General features: G+C 38.9%; 1 protein-coding gene across 10 annotated transcripts in view; it reads left to right on the forward strand.

Moving 5' to 3' along the window:
• The window catches only part of PPP1R12B (protein phosphatase 1 regulatory subunit 12B), a 215,597-nt gene that overhangs the window by 153,626 nt on the left and 39,571 nt on the right, over nucleotides 1-22,400 (forward strand). Inside the window, exon 1 of one of the 10 annotated variants that reach the window (XM_040462288.1) lies at nucleotides 17,982-18,797. The exons of the other annotated variants lie outside the window; for them this stretch is intronic. Within the exon in view, the coding sequence (XP_040318222.1) occupies nucleotides 18,696-18,797 (102 nt within the window). The 5' untranslated portion in view covers nucleotides 17,982-18,695. Of the gene's footprint in view, nucleotides 1-17,981; nucleotides 18,798-22,400 lie in introns of those variants that run through there. 10 annotated transcript variants of the gene reach the window in all.

Raw genomic sequence — 22,400 nt, forward strand, 5'->3', positions numbered from 1 at the left:
TAAGCATCCAACTTTGGCTCAGGTCATGGTCTCATGGTTTGTGAGTTCAAACCTCACATGGGGCTCTCTGCTGTCAGCGTAGAGCCTGCTTCAGATCCTCTGCCCCCACCCCCTGCTTCTCTGCCCCTCCCCAACATATGTTCCCTCTCAAAAATAAATAACAATTTTTAAAAGGGAAAAAGTAAAAAAATAAAGACAAGGTAAGTTGATTTTGTAAAGAAAAAAAAGTAATGGGTAATTTTTTTTTTTAAGATTTTTAAAAATACACAATAATACTTAAGAAAGTCTCTTTGGGCCAATAGTGGAGAGAAAAGTCACTCTGGTAAGGGAGCTATAAATGGATATAGGCAATTGGGTCAGGGTTTTTTTGCAAGGATTCTGCCTACTGAGAGCATGAATCCAGGAGCCAGGAATGCTATCTGCAGATGGGGGCTGGGTTAGTTCAGCTCATCCCAGGAGCATCACAGAAATACACTGCTTGTGCCTGACCAGAAATAAAGAGGAGCAGCCAGAGGCAGCAAGCAAGCACGCACAAGGACTCACTCAACATAGAACCCAGAGCTGTCAATTTAAGATCTGGTTTAAGACCAGCATCTTATCAGGCCTAAGCTGAGGCAACTTAAAACTACCCTATAGAGACAGGTACTTGTATTTTAAAACAATCATAAAAATTGAGTACTCAAAACATTACAAAGAATTCAGAAAATTTAGGACCACGAAAAACAGAGAATTTATACCTGAGAAAAAAGATGATAGAGCAATCTAAAGAGGGTTTTAAAGTAAGTTAAAATTCTCTAGGGTGCCTGGGTGGCTCAGTCGGTTAAGCATCCAACTCTTGGTTTCCACTCAGGTCATTATTTCACAGTTCCTGGGATCAAACCCACGGGATTCTCCCCCACCCCCATCCTCTGCCCCTCCCCCACTTGCACATGCACTTGCACTCTTTCTCTGTCTGAAAATAATTTTTAAAATAAAATTTTTAAAGTAAAATAAGTTAAAATTCTCAACATACAAAAGTTAGATCCCATAAAACAAGAATAACAGGTAATGAAACAAGAACAGAAAGATGTGAAAAAGAACCACGTAGAAGTTTTGGAAGTGAAAAATGTAATATTGAAATGAAAAAAAATACTACAGTATTGAATAACAGAAGAGATAGACTGTGCAGCATACTGTTACAGCTTAAGAGAAAAATTAGTAAACTGGAAAATAAGATGGAGAAAATCTTTCAGAATGCAGCGTAGAGATGGAGGTAGAAAACATGAAAGAGAATTAAGATGGGGAAGATAGCTTGAGGAACTCGAGCACACATCTGCCAGGAGGCCCAAAGGAGCAGAGAGAAAGAGAGAGAGAGAGAGAATGAAAAAGAGGCAATAATAATAATAATGACGAGTGCAGTTGAGTATTAATCCATGAAGGCAGGAGTCCTCAGAATAGAAAAACCTCACCTGTAAAGCACGATAAATAAACCAATAATTAATAATAATTTCCATAATGAAATTGTAGGATGTTAATGATATAGAGAAAATTTTTAAATGCTAAGAAAAGATATAGGTAATGTATCTATAGAATAGTAGTCAAATTGGCGTTAGGCTCTGGCAACAGTAGGTACCAGAAAACAGTATCTTCAAAGTGCTGTGGAAAAACAGTTATGAACCTACAGTTCTATGCAGTGATTTCCATATGCAAGAGCAAAATAAAGGCATTTGCAGATACACAGGGCTAACTTCTAAACACCCAAACTCTCGCTAATGAAAGAACCAAAGGATGTTCTTCAGCAAAAAAAAAAAAAGTACATGCAGAGAGCAGTGGAATACTAGAAACAAAAAGTATTAAAATAGGGTAATAAAGCTAATTTTTTTTCTTTTACACGTAAAAAAGATGGATCTAAAATTCTAGCAACCACAATGTGTTAAAGATATAAAAGTATGTGAAGGCCCTTGTTTTGAGTAGAGAGGAATCTGATTAACTTTATAGACTTTTAAAGGAAAAATATATTTAAATACATATATTAAATGTAGGAATAACCACTAAAGTAATAGAAGTATATAAATAGAAGGTACAGCTCCTGAATCAGTAGTGGAAATATAGATAATTTTTTAAAAAGTTAAGTGTATTGAATTACTTATTTAAGTAGTCTCTGCCCCCAACATGGGGCTTGAACTCATGACCCTGAGATTAAGAGTCGCATGCTCTTCCAACTGCACCAGCCAGGCACCCCTGGAAAAAATAGGTAATTTTTAAAATTTATTTACTCAATTCAATAGAAGGCAGGAAAAGAGATAAAAAGAAGCAAAGGGAAAACAGAGTAAATAGGAAATATAAAATATGTAAATAATCATAATGAATATAAATTCATCTACAAAGCCAGAGAGACACAGATTATTCTACTTACTATATGTGGTCTTCAAAATGGCACTGAAGGAGGTAAAAACATATGGGGAAAATTGCATGCAAATACCCAGAAAAAACTGATATGGCAACATTAATTTCCATCAAAAGGTAATTTCAAGAAAAATCATCAAATTATAGGAAGGAAGATATTTCTTACTTGTAAAGAAGGAACAATCCACAAAGAAGATATAAAATAATGGACTATAGATACTGAAAATATAGGTTCAAAATTTATAAACCAAAAGCTGACAGAATAGCATGGAAATGGTATATCGACATTCAGAGTTGCAGATTTTAACATACCTGTCTCAGAAACTAATGTCAAACAGGCAAAAAATACATAAGGACATAAAGGATTTGAAGAACATAATTAACCAGCTTGATCCAATAGATATAAAGTACATACGGAATGTGTACCCCATGGGGATCACATTAAATTTAACATCAACATTCACTCATTTATTCACCAAATATTTATTGAATCCCTGATATTTGCCAAACATTGCCCTAGGCACTTGGAATACATTGGTCAACAAGATAAACAAAGATCCTGGCCTCATGAAGCTTAACATTCTAGTAGGGAGTAGGAAGAGGGGGCAGGCAGTGAACAACAAACATAATAAAGTATATAACAAGTTAGACACTGATAGATGCAGTTTGAAATAAAAAGAGTTAGACAAGGAGGATTGGTGGAAAGGATCCTGGTTGTAGTATCAAGTAGGTTGTCTGAATCACCCTTGTTGACAGACTGAGATTTGAACAAAGATTTGAAGAAGCTGAAGGAGTCACGAAGATATCTGGAGGAAGAGTGTTCCAGGCAGAGGAAACAGCTAGATCAAAGGCCATAGGGCGGGAAAGTACTGGCATATATAAGAAGTTATAGAGAAGAATAGTAGGAAAGAGAATCAGATCGTGTGGGTATAGGGTATTGTAAGCCTTTGTCTTTTACTCTGAGGAAAATGAAGAACCATTGCAGGATTTTGAGTAGAGTGACATGATCTGACTTAAATTTTAAAAGAAACAAAACAGATGAACATAGGGGAAGGGAAGGAAAAATAAGATAAAAACAGAGGTGGGGTACACCTCGTAGCTCAGTCAGTTAAGCATCCAACTTCAGCTCAGGTCATGATCTCGTGGTTCGTGGGTTCAATCCACATGTAAGGCTCCACATTGGCAGTGCAGAGACTGCTTGAGATTTTCTCTCCTTCTGCCTCTCTGCCCCTCCCCTATTTGTGTGCACTCATGCACACCTGCTAGCACTCTATCTCTTCTCACTCCCAAAATAAATTTTAAAAAATTTATAATAAAAAAACAGAGAGGGAGGCAAACCATAAGAAATGCTGAAATACAGAGAACAAACTGAGGGTTGCGGGAGGGGAGTTGGGGGGAGTGGGCTAAATAGGTGATGGGCATTAAGGAGATCACTTGTTGGGATGAGTACTGGGTGTTATAGGTAAGTGATGAATCACTAAATTTATAGAATTTAAAAATATATAATATATAAGTATACAAATATATACATATATAAAAATACTTATATATACATATATATACTATAACTAGATATGTACTATACTATATACTATATATATATATATATACTATACTATATATATATATGGTGTGTGTGTGTGTGTGTATATATATATATATATAAAGAATCATTGTAGCTGCTGCATTGAGATTTGACTTGAGACAAGTTTATGAGCTGGGGAACTATTAAGGTAATCCAGGCAAGAGATAATGGGAGCTTGGATCATGTGGCAGTGGTGGAGGTTCTGAGAGTTGATAAGATTCTGAATATGTGAGGTGTGAAGGAAAGATGACTCCAAAGTCTATTGGTCTGAGCAATTGGAAAGATACAGTTGCTATCAATTGACATGGGGCAGTCTGCAGATGACGAAGGTTGGGGAGGAAAATCAGGAATCCAGTTTTAGGTATGTTAAGTTTAAGATATCTATTAGATATCCAACTGGAAAAATTGACAGACCTTTTGCATCTTTTTTGCATCTTTGGAGCATTTAGATGGTATTTAAAGCCATAAGACTATATGACATAGTGGAAAGCCATAAGACTATATGACATGGAGGGAAGACAATATAGAAAGAGAAGAGGACCAAGGACTAGAACAATAAAGATATTTGCCTAATTAAAATGCATTAAAGACCTAAATGTGAGATCTGAAACCATAAAAGTCCTAGAAGAGATTGCAGGCAGTAATTTCTCTGACATTGGCCATAATAACATTTTCCTAGCTATGTCTCCTAAGGCAGAGGAAACAAAGGTAAAAATAAACAATTGGGACTACATCAAAATAAAATGCTTTTTGCACAGCAAAGGAAACCATCAAACCAAACAAAAAGACAACCTACTGAATGGAAGAAGATGTTTGCAAATGATATATCCAATAAGGGCTTAATATCCAAAATATGTAAAGAAGTTACACAACCCAACACCAAAAGAAACAATCAGATTTAAAAATGGGCAGAGGAGAGGCGCCTGAGTGGCTCAGTTGGTTAAGCATCTGACTCTAGATTTTGGCTCAGGTCATAATCTCACGGTTTGTGGGTTCAAGCCCCACATTGGGCTCCACATTGACAGCATGGAGCCTGCTTGGTATTCTCTCTCTCCCTCTCTCTGTCCTTGCTCTTTCTCTCTCTTTCTCTCTCTGTCAAAAATATATAAAATATTTTAAATTATTTTAAAAAGGGGGGCTGGGCACCTGGGTGGCTCAGTTGGTGGAGCGTCTGACTTTGACTTGGGTCATGATCTCACAGTCTGCAGGTTTGAGCTCCACATCCGGCTCACTGCTGTCATTACAGAGCCTGCTTTGGATCCTCTGTCCCCCTCTCCGTGCCCCCCCCCCCACCACCCCACTCATGCTCTCTCTCTCAAAAAATAAACATTAAAAAAAAATTTTTTTAACAAAAAATTGGCAGAGGACCTGAATAGACATTTTTCCAAAGAAGACATACAGATAGCCAACAGACAAGGAAAAGATGTTCAGCATTAGCAATCATCAAGGAAATGCAAATCAAAACCACAATATCACCTTATACCTGTTAGAATAGCTGAAATCAAAAACCCACAAAATAACAAGTGTTGGCAAGGATATAGAGAAAAAAGAACCCTCATACATTGTTGATGGGAATGTCAGTTGGTATAGCCACTGTGGAAAACGGTAGGGAAGTTATTCAAAAAATTAGAAATAAAATCTATGATTCAACAATTCTACTATTGGGGTACTTAACCAAAGAAAACAAAAACATTAATTTGAAAAGATGCATGCACTCCTATGTTCATTGCAGCATTATTTACAATAGCCAAGGAAAGCATGGAAGCAGCCTAAGTGTCCATCATAGATGAACAGATAAGGAAGATATGGGGTGTATGTGTGTGTATGTATATGTATATATACACGATGGAATATTATGCAGCCATGAAATAGATGAGATTGCACCGTTTGAAACAACATGGATGGACCTAGAGAATATTATGCTAAGTAAAATAAGTCAGACCGAAAAGAAAGACAAATACCATATGATTTCACTCATAAGTGGAATATAAAAAATAAAAGCCAACAACAAATGAGTAAGAAAACAAAAACCAGAATCAGATCTGTAAGTACTAGGAACAAACTGATGGTTGCCAGAGGGGAAAGTGTTGGAAGATACAAGCTTCCAGTTATGGAAGGAATATATCATGGGAATAAAAGGCACAGGATAAGGAATATAGTCAATGATATTGTAATAGTGATGTATCGGGATAGATGGTAGCTGCACTTGTGGTGAACATAGCATAATGTGTAAACCTAACAAATCGTTATGTTGTACGCATGAAACTGTTGTAACATTGGGTATCAATTATACTCAGAACATTTAAAAATTAACAAAAAAAGGACATTCAACTAATTATACCTAGGTGGTGCAAGTTTCACTGATTGGGACACCAGACTTTGTGATCATCCTTCTGAGTGGTTAAAAACAGATATGCTTTGCTCTTTGGAGTTTCGATTCCAGTTTTAATGACAGGTGTTGTATATTGCCACTCAGTCTGTATTAGGAGCAGTAGTATGTATTTGTAAGATAGCTAGGTCACCAATAGTCTGTGGTATGGAAGAGGTATTTTATTTGTTGTTTTGTTTGTTTAAATATGTGCTAACTAAACATATAGAGACTGTGAACTTAACTCCAATAATACATTATTAGCACCACCCAAATTAACTAACCAGATAGTAACATTACATGCAGAATCTTGCAAACTGATTAGAACAGAGCCCAGGGCACTCAAATATTAGTTCTTATATGCCCTTTGTGCTAAAACAAAACAATATGTATGTGGTTCGATGTATGCCTGTCAGTCAGTCATCATGGAGCTTAGTTCTTTCCCAAATTGCATACTAAGCAGCAGACTCCAGGAATCTAATTAATTTGATCCCCACATTGGTCCTGTTTGCCACAAACATTGCCATGCTTCATGGGCCTCACAAGTTGTGTTTCTTAGAGAAATGCATATGTAGCTCTTACACTCTGCAACAGTGTTTGCCTCGGCATAATTGTATTTGTGTGTAATTACATTGGCATTGCAATGTGGGAATGACAGGGTTGACAGGACCATTAACTTGCGTACCCTGGGAGTTGTTTCCCCCCTCCCCCCATGGCTGACTGAAGGAGCTGTGTTTCTGGTTAGATTATACTGTGGGAGTTTGAAATGGACTTCTTATTAAATAGCACATAGACTGTTCTTTACCTGCCATGGGCAAGAATTAACTGGACAAAAAATAGTACTCTCCCTGTGATATATTTTATCTTTCAACTTTTTCTCTGTAATGAATGGCTTTTTTTTTTTTTAAATCTCTTGTATCTTAGGCACAGGGAGAAACTTTTATGTCATCTTCAGAGTTATAGCTGTTCTGTTTAGCCTGCACGAAAGCTTAAACTTCCTTTGGCAGAACTCTAGTGAAGGGGCAAACTTATGTCCAGTGGAAATGAGAGAGGCAGAAAAAGGAAAAATTTAGATATTGAGAGGATTCAGTTGGCACAGAAGAAAATAATTTGAGCAAAAGAGAAATGAGAGCATTAAAAACTAAACCTAGCAGTTCAATGGCGTCTTCCATTTTCAACTATCTTGAAGTATTTTTAACTGAAAGCATGGACATAAAGCATATATAGATGGTATATAGACAACTCCTAAAGCATATGGACAAACATTTACACTGTATATGTCAACAGCATCTGCAAAGCAGAAAGTGTGTATGCCAGTTCATCGTAGACTAGGAATGTTCGTTTATGTACTTTTCTGGGACTTGTACTATTATAAGAAAATTAGATGTTGTGGCACCTGGGTTGCTCAGTTGATTAAGCATCCGACTCCTGGTTTCAGCTCTGGTCATGATCTCATGGGTTGGTGAGTTCAAGCCCTGCATCAGGCTCCAGGCTGACAGTGCAGTGCCTGCTTGGGATTCTCTCTACCTCCCTCTCTTCCCCTCCCCTGCTCATGCATGCTCGTGCTCTCTCCCTCTCTCTCTCTCTCTCTCTCTCCTCCTCCTCCTCTCTTCCTTTCTCTCAAAATAAGTAAACTTTTTAAAAAATAAGAAAATTAAGTGTTGAGTTTGTAACTACATTTTTAATGCTAAGGAAGGAGGGTTCTCAGTAAACTTAGATGAATGGAGTAGACTTTATTTCTGAACCAACTATAAATTCACAATTAGGAAAAGTAGCTGAAGAATGAAAACTTCTACATGATCCATACATAGATTGCTTTTCTTAGTACCGTAATGGCCTTCTTCCTTAAAACTCTGCCAACTACAAGTAATGGGAAATATTTTTCCTTTTCTTACCACCCGATGGAGCATTCAGCCAAATTTATAGGCTTTAAAGAAAATTACCAAAATATTAAAAAGTAACTAAATCAGGCTGATGATAGTTAACACACTTGAACTTAAAGTAGACTTTCTGAACCTTTATGTTTATAATTTATTTTTATAGGCTTCTACTACTCACAGCTTATGATGGTTCTCTGATTTTATACCTTTAAGTATAGGTTTCACTATCAAGAAGCTCACTGTTCCTAAATACTGAGCCTACGTTTTAGACATGCCACCAGACGGTAGTGTGTTTTGCCTGACACACAGATTACAATCACAACATAAATATCAAACATATCTTTATGCACTAAACAAATGTATTTTAAAGGATACTCTAAAATATAATTAAGTATTTTATAGTATTATAAAACTATGGTAGTATTCAACATCTTTCTCCTTGACTTTTTTTTTTTTTAATTTTTTTTTTTCAACGTTTACTTATTTTTGGGACAGAGAGAGACAGAGCATGAACGGGCGAGGGGCAGAGAGAGAGGGAGACACAGAATTGGAAACAGGCTCCAGGCTCTGAGCCATCAGCCCAGAGCCTGACGCGGGGCTCGAACTCATGGACCGCGAGATCGTGACCTGGCTGAAGTCGGACGTTTAACCGACTGCGCCAACCAGGCGCCCCTCTCCTTGACTTTTTAAAGCAACCTTATTGAGATAAACAACTTTTTTAAACAACTCTTTCCTGAACATCTATAGTTGTAGTAAGTTCTAACAAAAGTTTTAGGTAAGTCATACTCTTATAAGCTACTTATTCAGTGTTTAAACAGCCATGTAACCTATAAAGCCCTTTGGGCTACTTCTAAGCTAATCAAAAAAGATGTAATTTGCTCTGTTAGTGCTCTTGATCATTTGCAGCATTTTTTCTCATCAGAGCCCTGTGAGCATTTTAGCAGAGTAATTACTTCTTCATCATAATGATGACACTCTGTCTAGAGTGTTGTAGGACATTCAGTGTCCCTGATCCTGGCTTGCTAAATGCTGATAGCACCCTCCAGTCTTTGTGAGAACCATCGTCCTTACATTATTTGCAAATGCCCCTGAGGAAGTATTGCCCCCACTCCCACCTTCACCCTTGAAAACCTCTGCTCAGGAGCACCTGGGTGGCTCAATCAGTTAAGCATCCAACTCTTGATTTTGGCTCAGATCATGACCTCACGGTTTGTGGGATCGAGCCCCACTTCCGGGCTCACGCTGATTCTCTCTCTCTCCTCTCTCTCTGCCCCTCCCCTGCTTGCGCACTTATGGGCACATGCCCTCTCTCCCTCAAAATAAATAAATAAACTTTAAAAAAAAAAAAAAGGAAAGAAAACCTCAGCTCAGCTTCTGAGTTGCCCCCTCTATCTTTACTTTTGGCTGTTTGTATCTGGTGAGGCCTAGAAAGAAAGTGTGAGTGGAGGAAAAGCTGCATAAGTTATTACATAAAAAGGAGGTAGCTTCTCACTTCTGTTCACCTTTTTTTTTTTAGTTGTTGCTCAGTTTAAATTTCATTGCAAAACACTAAACCTATAAACCAATTCTGGGACAGGTTTCTCAAAGGGCCTATATAATCCCTTATCCTTAAGTGAGTTTCTGAGATTTAAACTTTTATAATACTGGCATATTATTTAAGCATATAAGGGCAAGATGGGGAACGTTTTGTAGACTAATAAAAATTAGTGAACTTCATGCTCAGCAACTTGTGGGTCTTATCTTACTTTGCCTCTGTGTTACTGCCTTGTACCTGAAAATGTCACTGTCTCTTTCCCTCACCCCTAAGCAACCCACCAGAGTTTTCAGTGAATGTGTTTTGTTGGTCTGATTTTTTAGCTTTTATTGCTTTTTCATAAAGAACACATGTCGGAAGCCCTCTGTTAGGTGGAAAGAATTGCATGGCTTCTTTCTGCTCTTTATTTCCGTATATTGGAATAAGGCTGATACTTCACTCTAGAATGATTCATTTCAAAGGAGAAGTTGAGGGTAAGAGACTCATTTTGTGGTAAAATCCCTAGTATTTCTACCTCACTCAGAATCATCTACACAGGAGAAATCATTAAACATGAGTTCACATCATTGATCTTCCCTACCCCCCAAGAAGGGGGAAGATTTTCGTAACATATAAATTAAAAATGAGGATTAAGATGGAAAAATGGAAGGACAAAGGAGTCACGTGACAAAGAACTTCCTGTTCTCTTCAGAACTTCTCACATACACCCTTTACCTCTCAAATAATGCGTGTGGCTCCTCTAGGTGCCCAGTAATAAAAACCACAGTATAAATACATGGAATGGTAAATGCAGCTCTTCTGCACTCTGTTCTTCAGACTTGGCTGTGAGCTATTGGTGGTCTCCTTTAAAAGCACCTTATTTGTTCAGTATGAAATTAGAGATTACTTAAGAACATATGGAAGAGTATGGCCTGACTGGGTTTTTTGTTTGTTTGTTTTTTGTGCTTATAATTCTTTTTTCTTTAATTGAAGTATAGTTGGCATACCGTGTTATATGGGTTTCAAGTGTGCGGCACAGTGGCTTGACAATTCTGTACATTATGCTGTGCTCATCACAGGAAGTATGGCCCCCACCGATCACCACACAAGGTTAACACGGCATTATTGACTGTGTTCCCTTGACTGGACTTTTCATCTCTGTGATTTAGTTTATAACTGGAAGTTTGTGCCTCTTAACCTCCCTCATCTGTTTTGCCTATCCCTCTACCACCCTCTCTCCTGGCAACCACCAGCTTGTTCTCTGTGTTTATGAATCTGTTTCTGTTTCTGTTTCTGTTTTACTTTATTTTATTTTATTTTATTTTACTTTACTTTATTTTATTTTATTTTATTTTATTTTATTTTATTATGCTTATTTTTGAGAAAGAGTGCTAGCAGAGGAGGAACACAGAAAGAGGGAGGCAGAGAATCTAAAGCAGGCTCTGTGCTATCAGCTCAAAGCCTGAGGTGGGGCTTGAACTCACAAAGCATGAGATCACGACCTGAGCTGAAGTCAGATGCTCAACTGACTGAGACACCCAGGTGCCCTGTTTTGTTTTTTTAGATTCCACATGTAAGTGAAATTGTACGGTATTTCTCTTTCTCTGACTTAATTCACTTTGCATAGTACCCTCTAGGTCTGTCCATGTTATCACAAATGACAACAGTTCATTCTTTTTTATGGCTGAGTAATATTCCATTGTATATACATACCCCACTTCTGTATGCATTCATCTCTCTATGGACATTTAGGTTGCCTCCATATCTTGGCTATTGTACGTAATGCTACAATAAACACAGGGGTGCATATATCTTTTTAAAATAGTGTTTTCATTTTCTTTCCATGAGTTACATCAATGGAATTACTGGATTATAGGCATTTTTGCTTTTAAGTTTTTGAGGAACCTCCATACTGTTTTCCATAGTGGCTGTACCAATTTACATTCCCACCAACAGTGCACTAGGGTTCCCTTTTCTTCACATTCTCACCAACACTTGTTATTTCTTGTATTTTTTTATAATAGCCATTCTGACTGGTGTGAGATGATTGTAGTGTTGTTAATTTTAGCAGTATGGAGCCCTCGCTTTGCAGTTATATAAATCTTAAGATATCCTGTAATCTCTTTGAAGATAGTAATCATGTCTTAAAGAATTTTATATAACCCTAATAGTATGTTGCATGGAGTAAGTACTTAATAGGGTTAGATGGATTGATGTAAGAAAAGTGTCAATTGATGATTGAAAATAAAAGTATTTTCTTTGGCACTTATATTCATAAATGGAACTGAAAATGATTGCTCTGTTTCAAACTCTTAGTTCCAAAAGGAGGCACAGGGATCTTAAACTACTTATACTTCTTAATTGTTCATATTTGACTCATTACTTTCTTTCCGAAATCTGAACTAAAATACTGTGTATTGTGACTACTCAGAAGTTTTAAACTAAGCTACCAAAAAATTTGATTTGCAGGAAGCAGCATAAGAATTTTTGAAAGACTAGGTAATGTCTGCCAATTTAACAATCTCCTTTAGGCTTTAAAGACCTTGTGGTTTGGAAGCCATACTTACTTTCCAAGAAGAACTTTCCTATACTTTTGCTATATCTGATGAAATGCGTGTTGGTAAAGATTCTTTTGGCATTATGCCAAAAATAGAATTTTAGAATTGCAGTTCTAGATGATTGAGTTTCATGTTTGGGGCCCCATCAGAAAAGTCTAGGGCTGAAGTTTCTGGCTACAGTCATACGACATTTACTTATTGACTTACCCATCTCATAGTTTGGACTCGATTCTGACATTCACAAGTGCTAATGGAGAGGGTCTTTTATGATCTCTTAGCCAGAAGCACTTCAGAACTTTATTCTGTTGTCCTGTTTTCTTTTTTGTAACAAAAGAACTTGAAAAATATAGATAGGGAACATTTGAGATTGGGAAACCACTCTGAGATCATTTTAATTTTAAATGTAACTAATTCCAAGAAATTAGATTTTGCATGACTTGCAGAATGATAATATAAAGCCTCCGGGTTTTACAATCTAATAGAATTATGAGGTTTACTTCTAGAAGTTGTTCATAGTTAATCTACCATTTTGCGGGTGTACCTACCCCCTTCCACTGCACACCCATTTATATTTGTATGCTCTACCCTCAGAAAGTTTTAAAACTTAGTTTGGCTCAGAGCCAAAGAGCAAATGATGTTCTTTCTAGCTGGCTATTGTTTTACCTGTGCTTTCACATTCTGTCTGACCTTCTATACTCTTAATCCTTGCCCTACTCAAAATCTTTACCAGATGAAGTTTTTTTTTTAATTTATTTATTTTAACATTCATTTACTTTTGAGACAGAGAGAGACAGAGCATGAACGGGGGGAGGTCCAGAGAGAGAGGGAGACACAGAATCCGAAGCAGGCTCCAGGCTCCGAGCTGTCAGCACAGAGCCCGATGCAGGGCTTGAACCCACGGAGTGCGAGATCATGACCTGAGCCGAAGTCGGTCGCTCAACCCACTGAGCTACCAGGGCGCCCCAAGATGAAGTTTTTAAAGAAATATTTTTAATTACTTTATCTATCCTGGATAAATATCAGGACCCTTTTGCAGGCTACCGGTCTCAGTTGAATAGCAAATACAGCAAGCAGAATAAAATGTTTTTTTCTGTGAACTTAATACTAATGCCATGTTTGATACCCAAAGTGTAATATGCTTACAAATTCTAACTACGGTCTCCCCCTTCATGTTGTAATAAACACTGTTGATTGATCTTGAATTATCAGTTTATTGGGGAAAGGGGGGAAACCATATTCTTCAACTAGGAAGAAAGAGTTGGAATTCCAAACATGCTTTTTTGACCTGATAGGAGTATACTGGTTCCTCTAGTGAAAGCCCTTCAGTGACATTCAAGGACTCTCCAGTCATGCCATAGAACACACAAAGGATTTGCAGGGTGCATTTGAGTAGTCTGAATATTTGTGTGGTGAAAGTCTGACAGTCTGACACTAGAGATGCTTCTGGGAATTGTATCAACCATAACAAAATCATTCTGTCTGGTTTTTGTCCACCAGATCCCAAATTTTGCAGAATAAGTAATGACTTTTTATAGCATTTTCAGATTTTACTGATGAAGCAGTGTAATACTGGGTCAAATTTAGTTCAAAGCACCTATCCTTTGCCAGTTTGATAACTCAAGGATGAGATAATTCTCCTCCTGTCATGCCAGAGTAGAAACTGTTCTTTCTCTTCTCACCACCAAAGGACTTGTACTAGCTCTTTGTTCTTGACTTTCACACTTTTTTGACCATGACCCACAATAAGAAATGCATTTTAGGGGTGCCTGGGTGGCTCATTTGGTTAAGTGTCCGACTTTGGCTTAGGTCATGATCTCGTATTTTGAGAGTTCGAGCCCCACATCAGACTCTCCGTAGTCAGCACAGAGCCTGCTTTGGATCCTCTGTCCCCCTTTCTCTCTGCCTCTCTCTCCCTCTCCCCCCCTCTCTCCCTCTCTCCCTCTCTCCCTCTCTCCCTCTCTCCCTGTCTCTGTCTCTCAAAAATAAATAAATAAACAGTTAAAAAAAAAAAAAAGAAATGCATTTTACACTGTGACCCAGTATGCTTATAAACGTATTATGCCTAACTAAAACAACGGTTCCATGAAAGCCTTCCCTTACTCTATTCTGTGTCATGTGCTATCATATTTGCTGTTCTGTTTCACGTTCTATTGATCTGATTGTGAACCATGAAATTGATTCATGGCCATCTAATGAATCTTAGTTCATAGTCATTATGTCTTTAGCCCAAGTGATTGCTTACTGCCATTAATAAACGTAGTTCTTTGGTGAACACCATCTTAATTATATCTGTAATGAGAGACTGTCTTTCAAAAGTTCTCTGGAGTTAAAAGAAGTTATCTCATTTGGCCCATTTCCTACCCTTGTAGTATGAAAGAACTGGGTTTTTTTTTTTTTTAACTTCTTATTTTGAAACAATTTCAAATATTTTAAGAATAGTACAGAGAACTCTGGTATATCCTTCACTCAGAGACCACATTCAGTTTTTACCAGGTTGTCCCAATAATGTTCTTTGTAGCAGAAGGATCCAATACAGGATCACACATTAGACCTGATTCTCATGTCTCTTTAGTCAGTCTTTCCTTGCTTTTCATGACCTTGATATTTTTAAGATGACAGGCCTGTCAAGTATGTCCCTCAGTTTGGGCCCAGTGTTTCCTCTTAAGTAGACCCAATTTATGCATTTTCTACCACAATGTTACAGAAGCAGTCCTTTGCTTTTCATTATGCCCTAACAATCTGCCCCACTACTGGTAGTGTTGACCTTTGGCCACTTGAGTAAGATGGTGTCTGCTAGGTTTCTCCACAGTACATCTCCCTTTTCAACTTTTGTGATTAATAGGCGATACTTTGGGGCGCCTGGGTGGCGCAGTCGGTTAAGCGTCCGACTTCAGCCAGGTCACGATCTCGCGGTCCGTGAGTTCGAGCCCCGCGTCAGGCTCTGGGCTGATGGCTCGGAGCCTGGAGCCTGTTTCCGATTCTGTGTCTCCCTCTCTCTCTGCCCCTCCCCCGTTCATGCTCTGTCTCTCTCTGTCCCAAAAATAAATAAACGTTGAAAAAAAAAATTAAAAAAAAAAAATAGGCGATACTTTGGGATTATGTAAAATCCAGTTCCTCATCCTGTTTTAACCTACTAGCTTTGGTATCCACTAATGTTCCTTCCTTGGATTGACTTTACATTGGTGTTTGCCAAATGGTGATTTTTTTTTAATTTCATTACTCCTTTACATTATTATTAGGTATTCTATTGTAAGGAAGAACTTTCTCTCCTCATTTATTTATATTAATGTGTGTTCATGGACTCCTTTTTTGTTCAGTGGGTTATAACTTTTCACTGTCATTATTTATTTTGATGCTCAGTTTATCTCAAGTTGGCTTTTTAAGCAGGTCTCCATGTCCTTTTGTTATGTTCCCATTATTGTTAAAGTGCTTCCTTATTTTCTGACATAAGAGACCCAGGCTCATTTTCTTTCCCTGCCCCAGCTCTGGAATTAGCCATTTCTCAGGGAGCCATGTTCCTTTTATTGGAGAGTACATGTGGAAACGATGATCTGGGCACTAGGTGTGTGAAATGCTACTGGAGTGTTGCTCTTCCCCCATCTCGCAGTGGAGAGAGCTAGGAAATACACATATAGATGCATTCACTTAGACACACGCACGTGCACACACACACACACACACATACACACACACACACTTACATCTCTAGTTACTTATGTCGGCATATATTGAAAATCACTGGTTCACACTGATACCTTCAATCCTGCATATCATCACAAGGTTTATTCTAGCTTTACCTTTTTTCTTATTTATACCTTCCTTCTCCAAGATTGAGAAATCTAGGTCCCATTACCCTCAATATGTTTATTGGCTCAACTCCCCTATGTAAAGCCAATCTCCTAACTAGACCAGGTTACTGCCTGTCAGCATTGAGAGGATCAAGTGAGATAATGTATGTTAAAACACTTTAAAATATAAGAGAGTTTACCATTGTTAGTACTGCCTAGAATTAGATGTAAGATAGAAGTGAAAAGAGACAGGAATAATAATTGGGAGTAACAGGCTTTTACATTTCCTCTTCAGTTGCCTCAGACTTGTTCTTGCCATTTCTTTGAGGAATAATGTAACCTGGTAGCTTTCATTCTAGATAGTGAAAAAGTATCCCTCCTTAATCCTTCCCTAGACAATCATGCTTGCTGTGGGAATGTTACTATTTAGATTTACATCAATATTTCTTTTCTAGGTGAAGAGATCTAATAGAGAAAAACTCATTCTTATCAGATGAGATTAACTGTATAAGTAGGATCTAAAACGTAAGATTCATAGATCTGAATTCCCAAAATAACTGGCCTTTCAGACACAGTATAATCTGGTTTGTGGTGGAATTGATTAGTCTTAAGTTTTTTAGATTGGGAATGAATTAAAGCCCATTTTATTTTATTTTATTTTATTTTATTTTATTTTATTTTATTTTATTTTATTTTAGAGAGAGAGTACATGAGTTGGGGAGAGGGGCAAAGGGAAAGAGAGAGAATCCCAAGTAGGCACCATGCCTAGCACTGAGCCCAATACAGTGCTCACTCCCACCACCCTGGGACCATGACCGAAGCCAAAATCAAGAGTAGGACATTCAAGCAACTGAGCCACCCAGGTGCCCAGGTGCTCTTATAAACCCTTGTCAACCTGTATTCCTCAGACCAACCCCCAAATAGCTGATCACTTCCCTTCATTAATTTAACAAAATTTGTCATAAGAATAATGAAGATAATTAGAGGAAAAAAGAGTGGCATGCTAGGAAGATTTGAAGGAAAAAGTATAAATTTCACGTAGGAAAAGGGAGAGCAGGACAGAGTTTCCAAGAGCCCAGAGAGAAGTGAGTTGTTACTTTGGGGATAAACCCATTGGCTTAGAAAGCATTTGGCCTAGAAATGTTGGATAGGGTAGTGATGACAACAGAGTGCAAAAGATTAAATTTGAGATGTTTCAAGGCCAAATCCAAAAACCTTCAACATCAAGCAAATAAATTCCTTTCTTTTTAACTCTTAATTTTCCCTGTGGGTAACTCAGTCCTGTGGTCTTGGATTTCTGCTACTGTCTCTGTTTTCTCTCTTCATTTCTGACCCCTTCTTTTCCCTTACCTGTAACCCCTTTCCCATTTGGTCTTCCCTGATTATGGTGTTTCAGAAAACTCTGGTAAGCTGTATACTTAGAGACTCAGCCATTCAAGTCTGCAATATACAGAGAGCTTCCTTTGCAGTGGGCCAAAGTTTCAGTTTGCTGGGCTTCCTTGTGGTGCAGCAGGAACGACAGGTCATTAAAATGGAAACAAAGGGCCTGAAGGTGCTTTGACTGATGTGTCTGTCAGGGCTTTGTTACTTAAGAGATCCAGAAGTTGAAAAGTCCCCATCTGATATTTAGCAAACTGTTCAGAGAAGTCCACCGTTGAACGTGCTGCTTACTCCAGCCGAAGCAGTGGATACCAGAAGGTTGGTGGGCTTTGCCCCTGAGCATGTCCCCAAAGAGCCTCCCTTTATTCCTAGAAGCTGGCAGGCTTTCTTTTCTTCCTGCAAGTGGCAACCCGAATTCTGAGTTGAAAGTGAATCTTTGCCCTTGGCTCTTCTCCAGCATTCCTCGCTGAGCGAATAGGGATTTGGAATGTCAGAAAATAGAAGAGGGGAGGGGAAAAGATGTGTGTATGACTGTGAGTGTTTATATGTAAAAGCAGCTTCGTCTGGGAGGACTCAGGGAAACTTGACTTCCTCAGACGGCTTCCTTCTCATAAACTCTTGGTTCCTTATTTGTAGTTTTTTGTTTTTGGGGTTTTTTTTTTGAGTTGTTTAACCTGAATTTATCACAGCAGTTCTAAACACCTTCCAGCCCAGTGGAGTCCAGCTAAGGAAAGACGGCATGATTTCCAGAGGATTTCTGTTCCTTCCCTCTGGATAAAGCGATGGTAGTTCGTCCCAGGCTCGTCTCCGACAGGATCCAAGGTCATCTTTTCTCTGGGATTTAATCTGGTGTCATCGGGAACCTAGACTCAGGTTTTACTGGGGAGCAAGTCTCAATAAGAAGTGTCCTTTTGGGAGAATGAAGGACTCAATCTAGGCATAAAAGGTGTGGCTCAGCACAGCACCCTCACCGTAAGCTACAAGTCCTGGGCACTTGTGGTTGAAGCTGAACTGAAAGTATTGATGGAGCACGCCTCTCAGACCCTGCTTCACTGTGGACTGGTTTAGAGCGCAAGACTATAATTTACAGGGTGGCTTTTATCCTTTATTTAGTTCTCTCCAAAGTCTTCTTGCATCAACTAAAAGGAGAGATTCTGTGAGGGTAACCTGCAGGGGCACTTTCTCAGCTTTGTGTGAAGAATCCAGTGGTTGAGTGTCTGTCTACATCCTGAGGAATCATGTCCTCATTATATGCCCGAAGTAAAGAATTCACTCGGAATAGGAAGTCTCAGTCTGATTCTCCCCCAGCATCTCCCTCCCCGACTGCCAAGACGCTCCGAGTAAGCAGTTTTTATTTACGTATGTTCTTAGTTGGGTCAGAGATGGAAAACGTATATGTAACTTGGGGAGTTAGGTTTAGAGCAAAGGCATTTCAGAGCATATGGGAATCAGTAGAGGAGAAAAAAATTGCAAGTAAAGACCCTGTGAGCTTTTCTGCAAGAGGTTGTGGTTCATAATACTTACTGTAGTCTTAAGTAAAAGCAGACTTAAATATGCCAGACTACGGTTTCTGTATGTTAGCTTTTAACTGTCAGTTGTAAGCTGCCTAACAGTACGATTTTAGAGTCCTTGTCACTATATCCTACAGGCGTTTCTTAATTTCTGTGGCTGTTTTTAATTGCTCCGTTTCCTGTTTGTTTTTTTGTGTGGGTCAAATACTACATTTCCAGAGATAAAGCTCCCAAATGGCCATGAAACTATAGATGTTAAACTTCAGTTATGGGCAAGTTCCTCATGAACATTTGTGTAGGTGTGTATATGAGAGAGTGTATACCTTTGCCTATTTTGTGTGTCCACTGAGTGATAAAGAGAGAGAAAAAAATACTTGGAGTCTTTACTTCTCAGTCACCCTCAGGAAACTTTGTGCTTCTAAAGTTCTAAACGACTCCTGGCTATTGACAACCAGCTGTGTGGAAGTGTTTGTAATACCCCAGGCAGATCCATTTGAGATTTTTTTTTTCTCCTCTAGTGAATGTTTCTGTACAAGTGATTTACATCTGATTCAGTGTCTTCCCCTGTAGGAAACTGACAAAAGCAAGGAGTGCTACCAATAGCAAGTGATGGGAACCCTGATGGGCATATTAGGTAGCGGGCAAGGTAGAGCTCCTTCTTAGGGAACAAGGTTGTGCTGTAGTATATGTACAGAGTAAGTAGTACGGTGGTCATAGCTTCCTTATTTGGGGAGCTGTGGGGAAAAAATCTGCAAGAAACCTGAATTGACTATTGTGTTTCTTTTATTTTATATTCATTTTCAATGTCTTTCTCATGGGGCAAATTACCATGGAGTAGAATTTGGTATGTGGCATGTTGGTCTCGGACATCAGCTAGGGATATTCAGCATTTTGTTAAAAAGCTATTTCATTCATAAGTTCTTGTTGTGAGTGGACTAGGAGGCTCCAGTGCCACCATCGCTGAGTTCGGGGACAGTTTCTTCAACGCTTAGGATGGCGTGCCTTTCTTTTCGAAGAAGCCACAGAATGCTTCCTCCTCGGCAGCTGTTGGGTACTTTTTGGTGGCTACCAAATGAGGTCCACAAAATGGAGCGCTTTTACTTCAGTTAGTGTTTCCCTTTGTTCCCCTCCCTCTTACCCAATCAGCAATACCTTTTGGTGTAAAGAGCCCATTGTTAGCACTTCTCACCACTGTAACCAGCGTGCCCAGGGCAGTGCATGAGATGGCTCGCGAACATTCAACAAAATCTGTCTGGTGACACCCCTCCCCTTTTTTCCCTGTGTGAGTGCATTTCTTCTTTACAGTTAAACAGTGTTTTCTTCTTGTCTCGGTCCTGAGAGCTGCCATCCACCCTTTCCACCCTCCTTCCACCATCCCCCCCATCCCTGACTTTTTAGACAGAGGTCACAGTGGGAGAGAAATTGAAAATTTGGATTACAGGAAACCAAAATGTGAAATGGCCTTAATAAGAGACTACTTCCCAATTGTAGTGGTCAGCGGCTGTGGATTCCCATAATAGCATCTGCTTACTGTAACCAACTTCCAGGTCCACATGGCCTGAGGCTGTACTATAGAGTGTTGGTTTTCTCATATCATTCATGTTCCATTACGTTGCTGGTGTCTTTACTGTCTGAGAGAGTGAAAGGTATGTGAGACTAATTTGGAGGCTGTTGACACTCTGAACGGGCTATAAAACTAAGATTTATCTCCTACGATTCCCCTGTAGCCTAGTTTCCTCTCATGTACTGACTAGTTGGGGTGCTGCTTACAAACTGGTTTTGGATACTATGACCATCCCCCCTCTTAACTCAGTACGTGGTGCTCTTTAACACCTAGTGTTGTGGTGGTGATGTTGGGCTCATATGCCTTCTGATGCCTGGTTACTTAACTGACGGCCACTTCATTTTCCTTACCTCATTTAATCCTCAGTCACCCTGAAAGGTGGGTGTTGCTGTGACCATTTTATGTCTGAGGAAACTGAGATACATGGAAGAAAATCCGCTTACCCACATCAGTCAGCCAGCAACAAGCAGTAGAGCCCAGTCTCTCTGGCTCCAAAACCCATATTTATCCACAACACTGGATTACATATCAAATGTACTTGAAGGTTAAGGACATGCTAGGGTCACAGATGACAGTTAAAAGCGTGGGTAGCTGTGGGAATCCAAAATTCAGGCATAATGAGGACCCAGGAAACAAATTGCAGGAAGGAGGCAGGCAGCAGCACAGACCAAGGGAGGGAATTGACAGGCTATCCTGAATCTCCCACGCCTGATTCTCAAATCCTAGAGCCTATGAACCACGGACCCCACAGAGCCTGAGACCTTGTGGGCTACAGGTCTTCATATTTCTCTCAGAGGCAGAAATGCTTGACTAAAGAGACTGGGAAATGTCTGTGCACATTTCAGAGTTAAGATCAGAACAACTCTCACTCCCCTCAAACTTCACTTGTGCACTTTCGGTTTTTTGCTAGAAATTGCACAAAGAGGTATAGCCTCTGGAGCCAACATTCTTCAAGACAAACATTGAAATCTTGAGCCAGTGTATAAATATTTATGGTTTTTTCTTAACTGTTGTTAAAGAGGCTAAATATTAAGTGCTTCCATATAAGGAAAATGCCCTCAAAGGAAACTTACAGAGTGGCTATTCACACGGGAAGAGTATTTTGGACACCTTTCTCTTAGTCAAATGTTCAAGAAGCATGATGGGCAAACTATAAACTGCAACTCAAACAGGTATTATTTGTAACTTGAGAAAACAAATAGTAGGATGATTTTTCAGTACTAGAAAACTTGATCTTACCTACCTTTACTTTTAAACTCTCAGAAGCTTCTGATACTTTTAACATTATGTAATTCAGTGTTTCTGTACTCAGTAAGCTAGGATCATTTTCTTTTTTTTTTTTTTTTTTAAGTTTATTTATTTTGAGAGAGAGAGAGTGCACAATTGGGGTAGGGGCAGAGAGAGTGGGGAGAGAGAGAATCCCAAGCAGACTTCGCACTGTCAGTGCAGAGCCCAATGCAGGGCTCAAACTCACAAATCATGAGATCATGACCTGAGCCAAAACCAAGAGTCAGACGCTTAACCGACTGAGCCACTCAGGTGCCCCTAGGACCCTTTTTAATAGTATAAAAATCTAATGCTTGCCTAGAGGTTGTACAACTAGTATCCTCCCTAATAAAAAATCGCTTATATATGGAAGGTAGTATGTGTCTTGCCAGCTAAGATTTTGTTTACTTTCTCTGGTTCGTATTTCAAAAATAGTATTTTTCATTCTCTGAACACAAAATCGCACTGTTAAACATGGTTTTTAAAAATACATACCTCTTTTCCCATAAAGAAAATATCCATCATTTATTCTTTTAGTATCCCCAAGCCCCCCCCCCACCCCCATCCTCCACTAAAATGGCTCTTCTAAGCGGTAGGCTCCT

This window comes from Herpailurus yagouaroundi, unplaced genomic scaffold (assembly GCF_014898765.1).
Source record: "Herpailurus yagouaroundi ecotype Mexico unplaced genomic scaffold, PumYag 308, whole genome shotgun sequence".
NCBI lineage: Eukaryota > Metazoa > Chordata > Mammalia > Carnivora > Felidae > Herpailurus > Herpailurus yagouaroundi.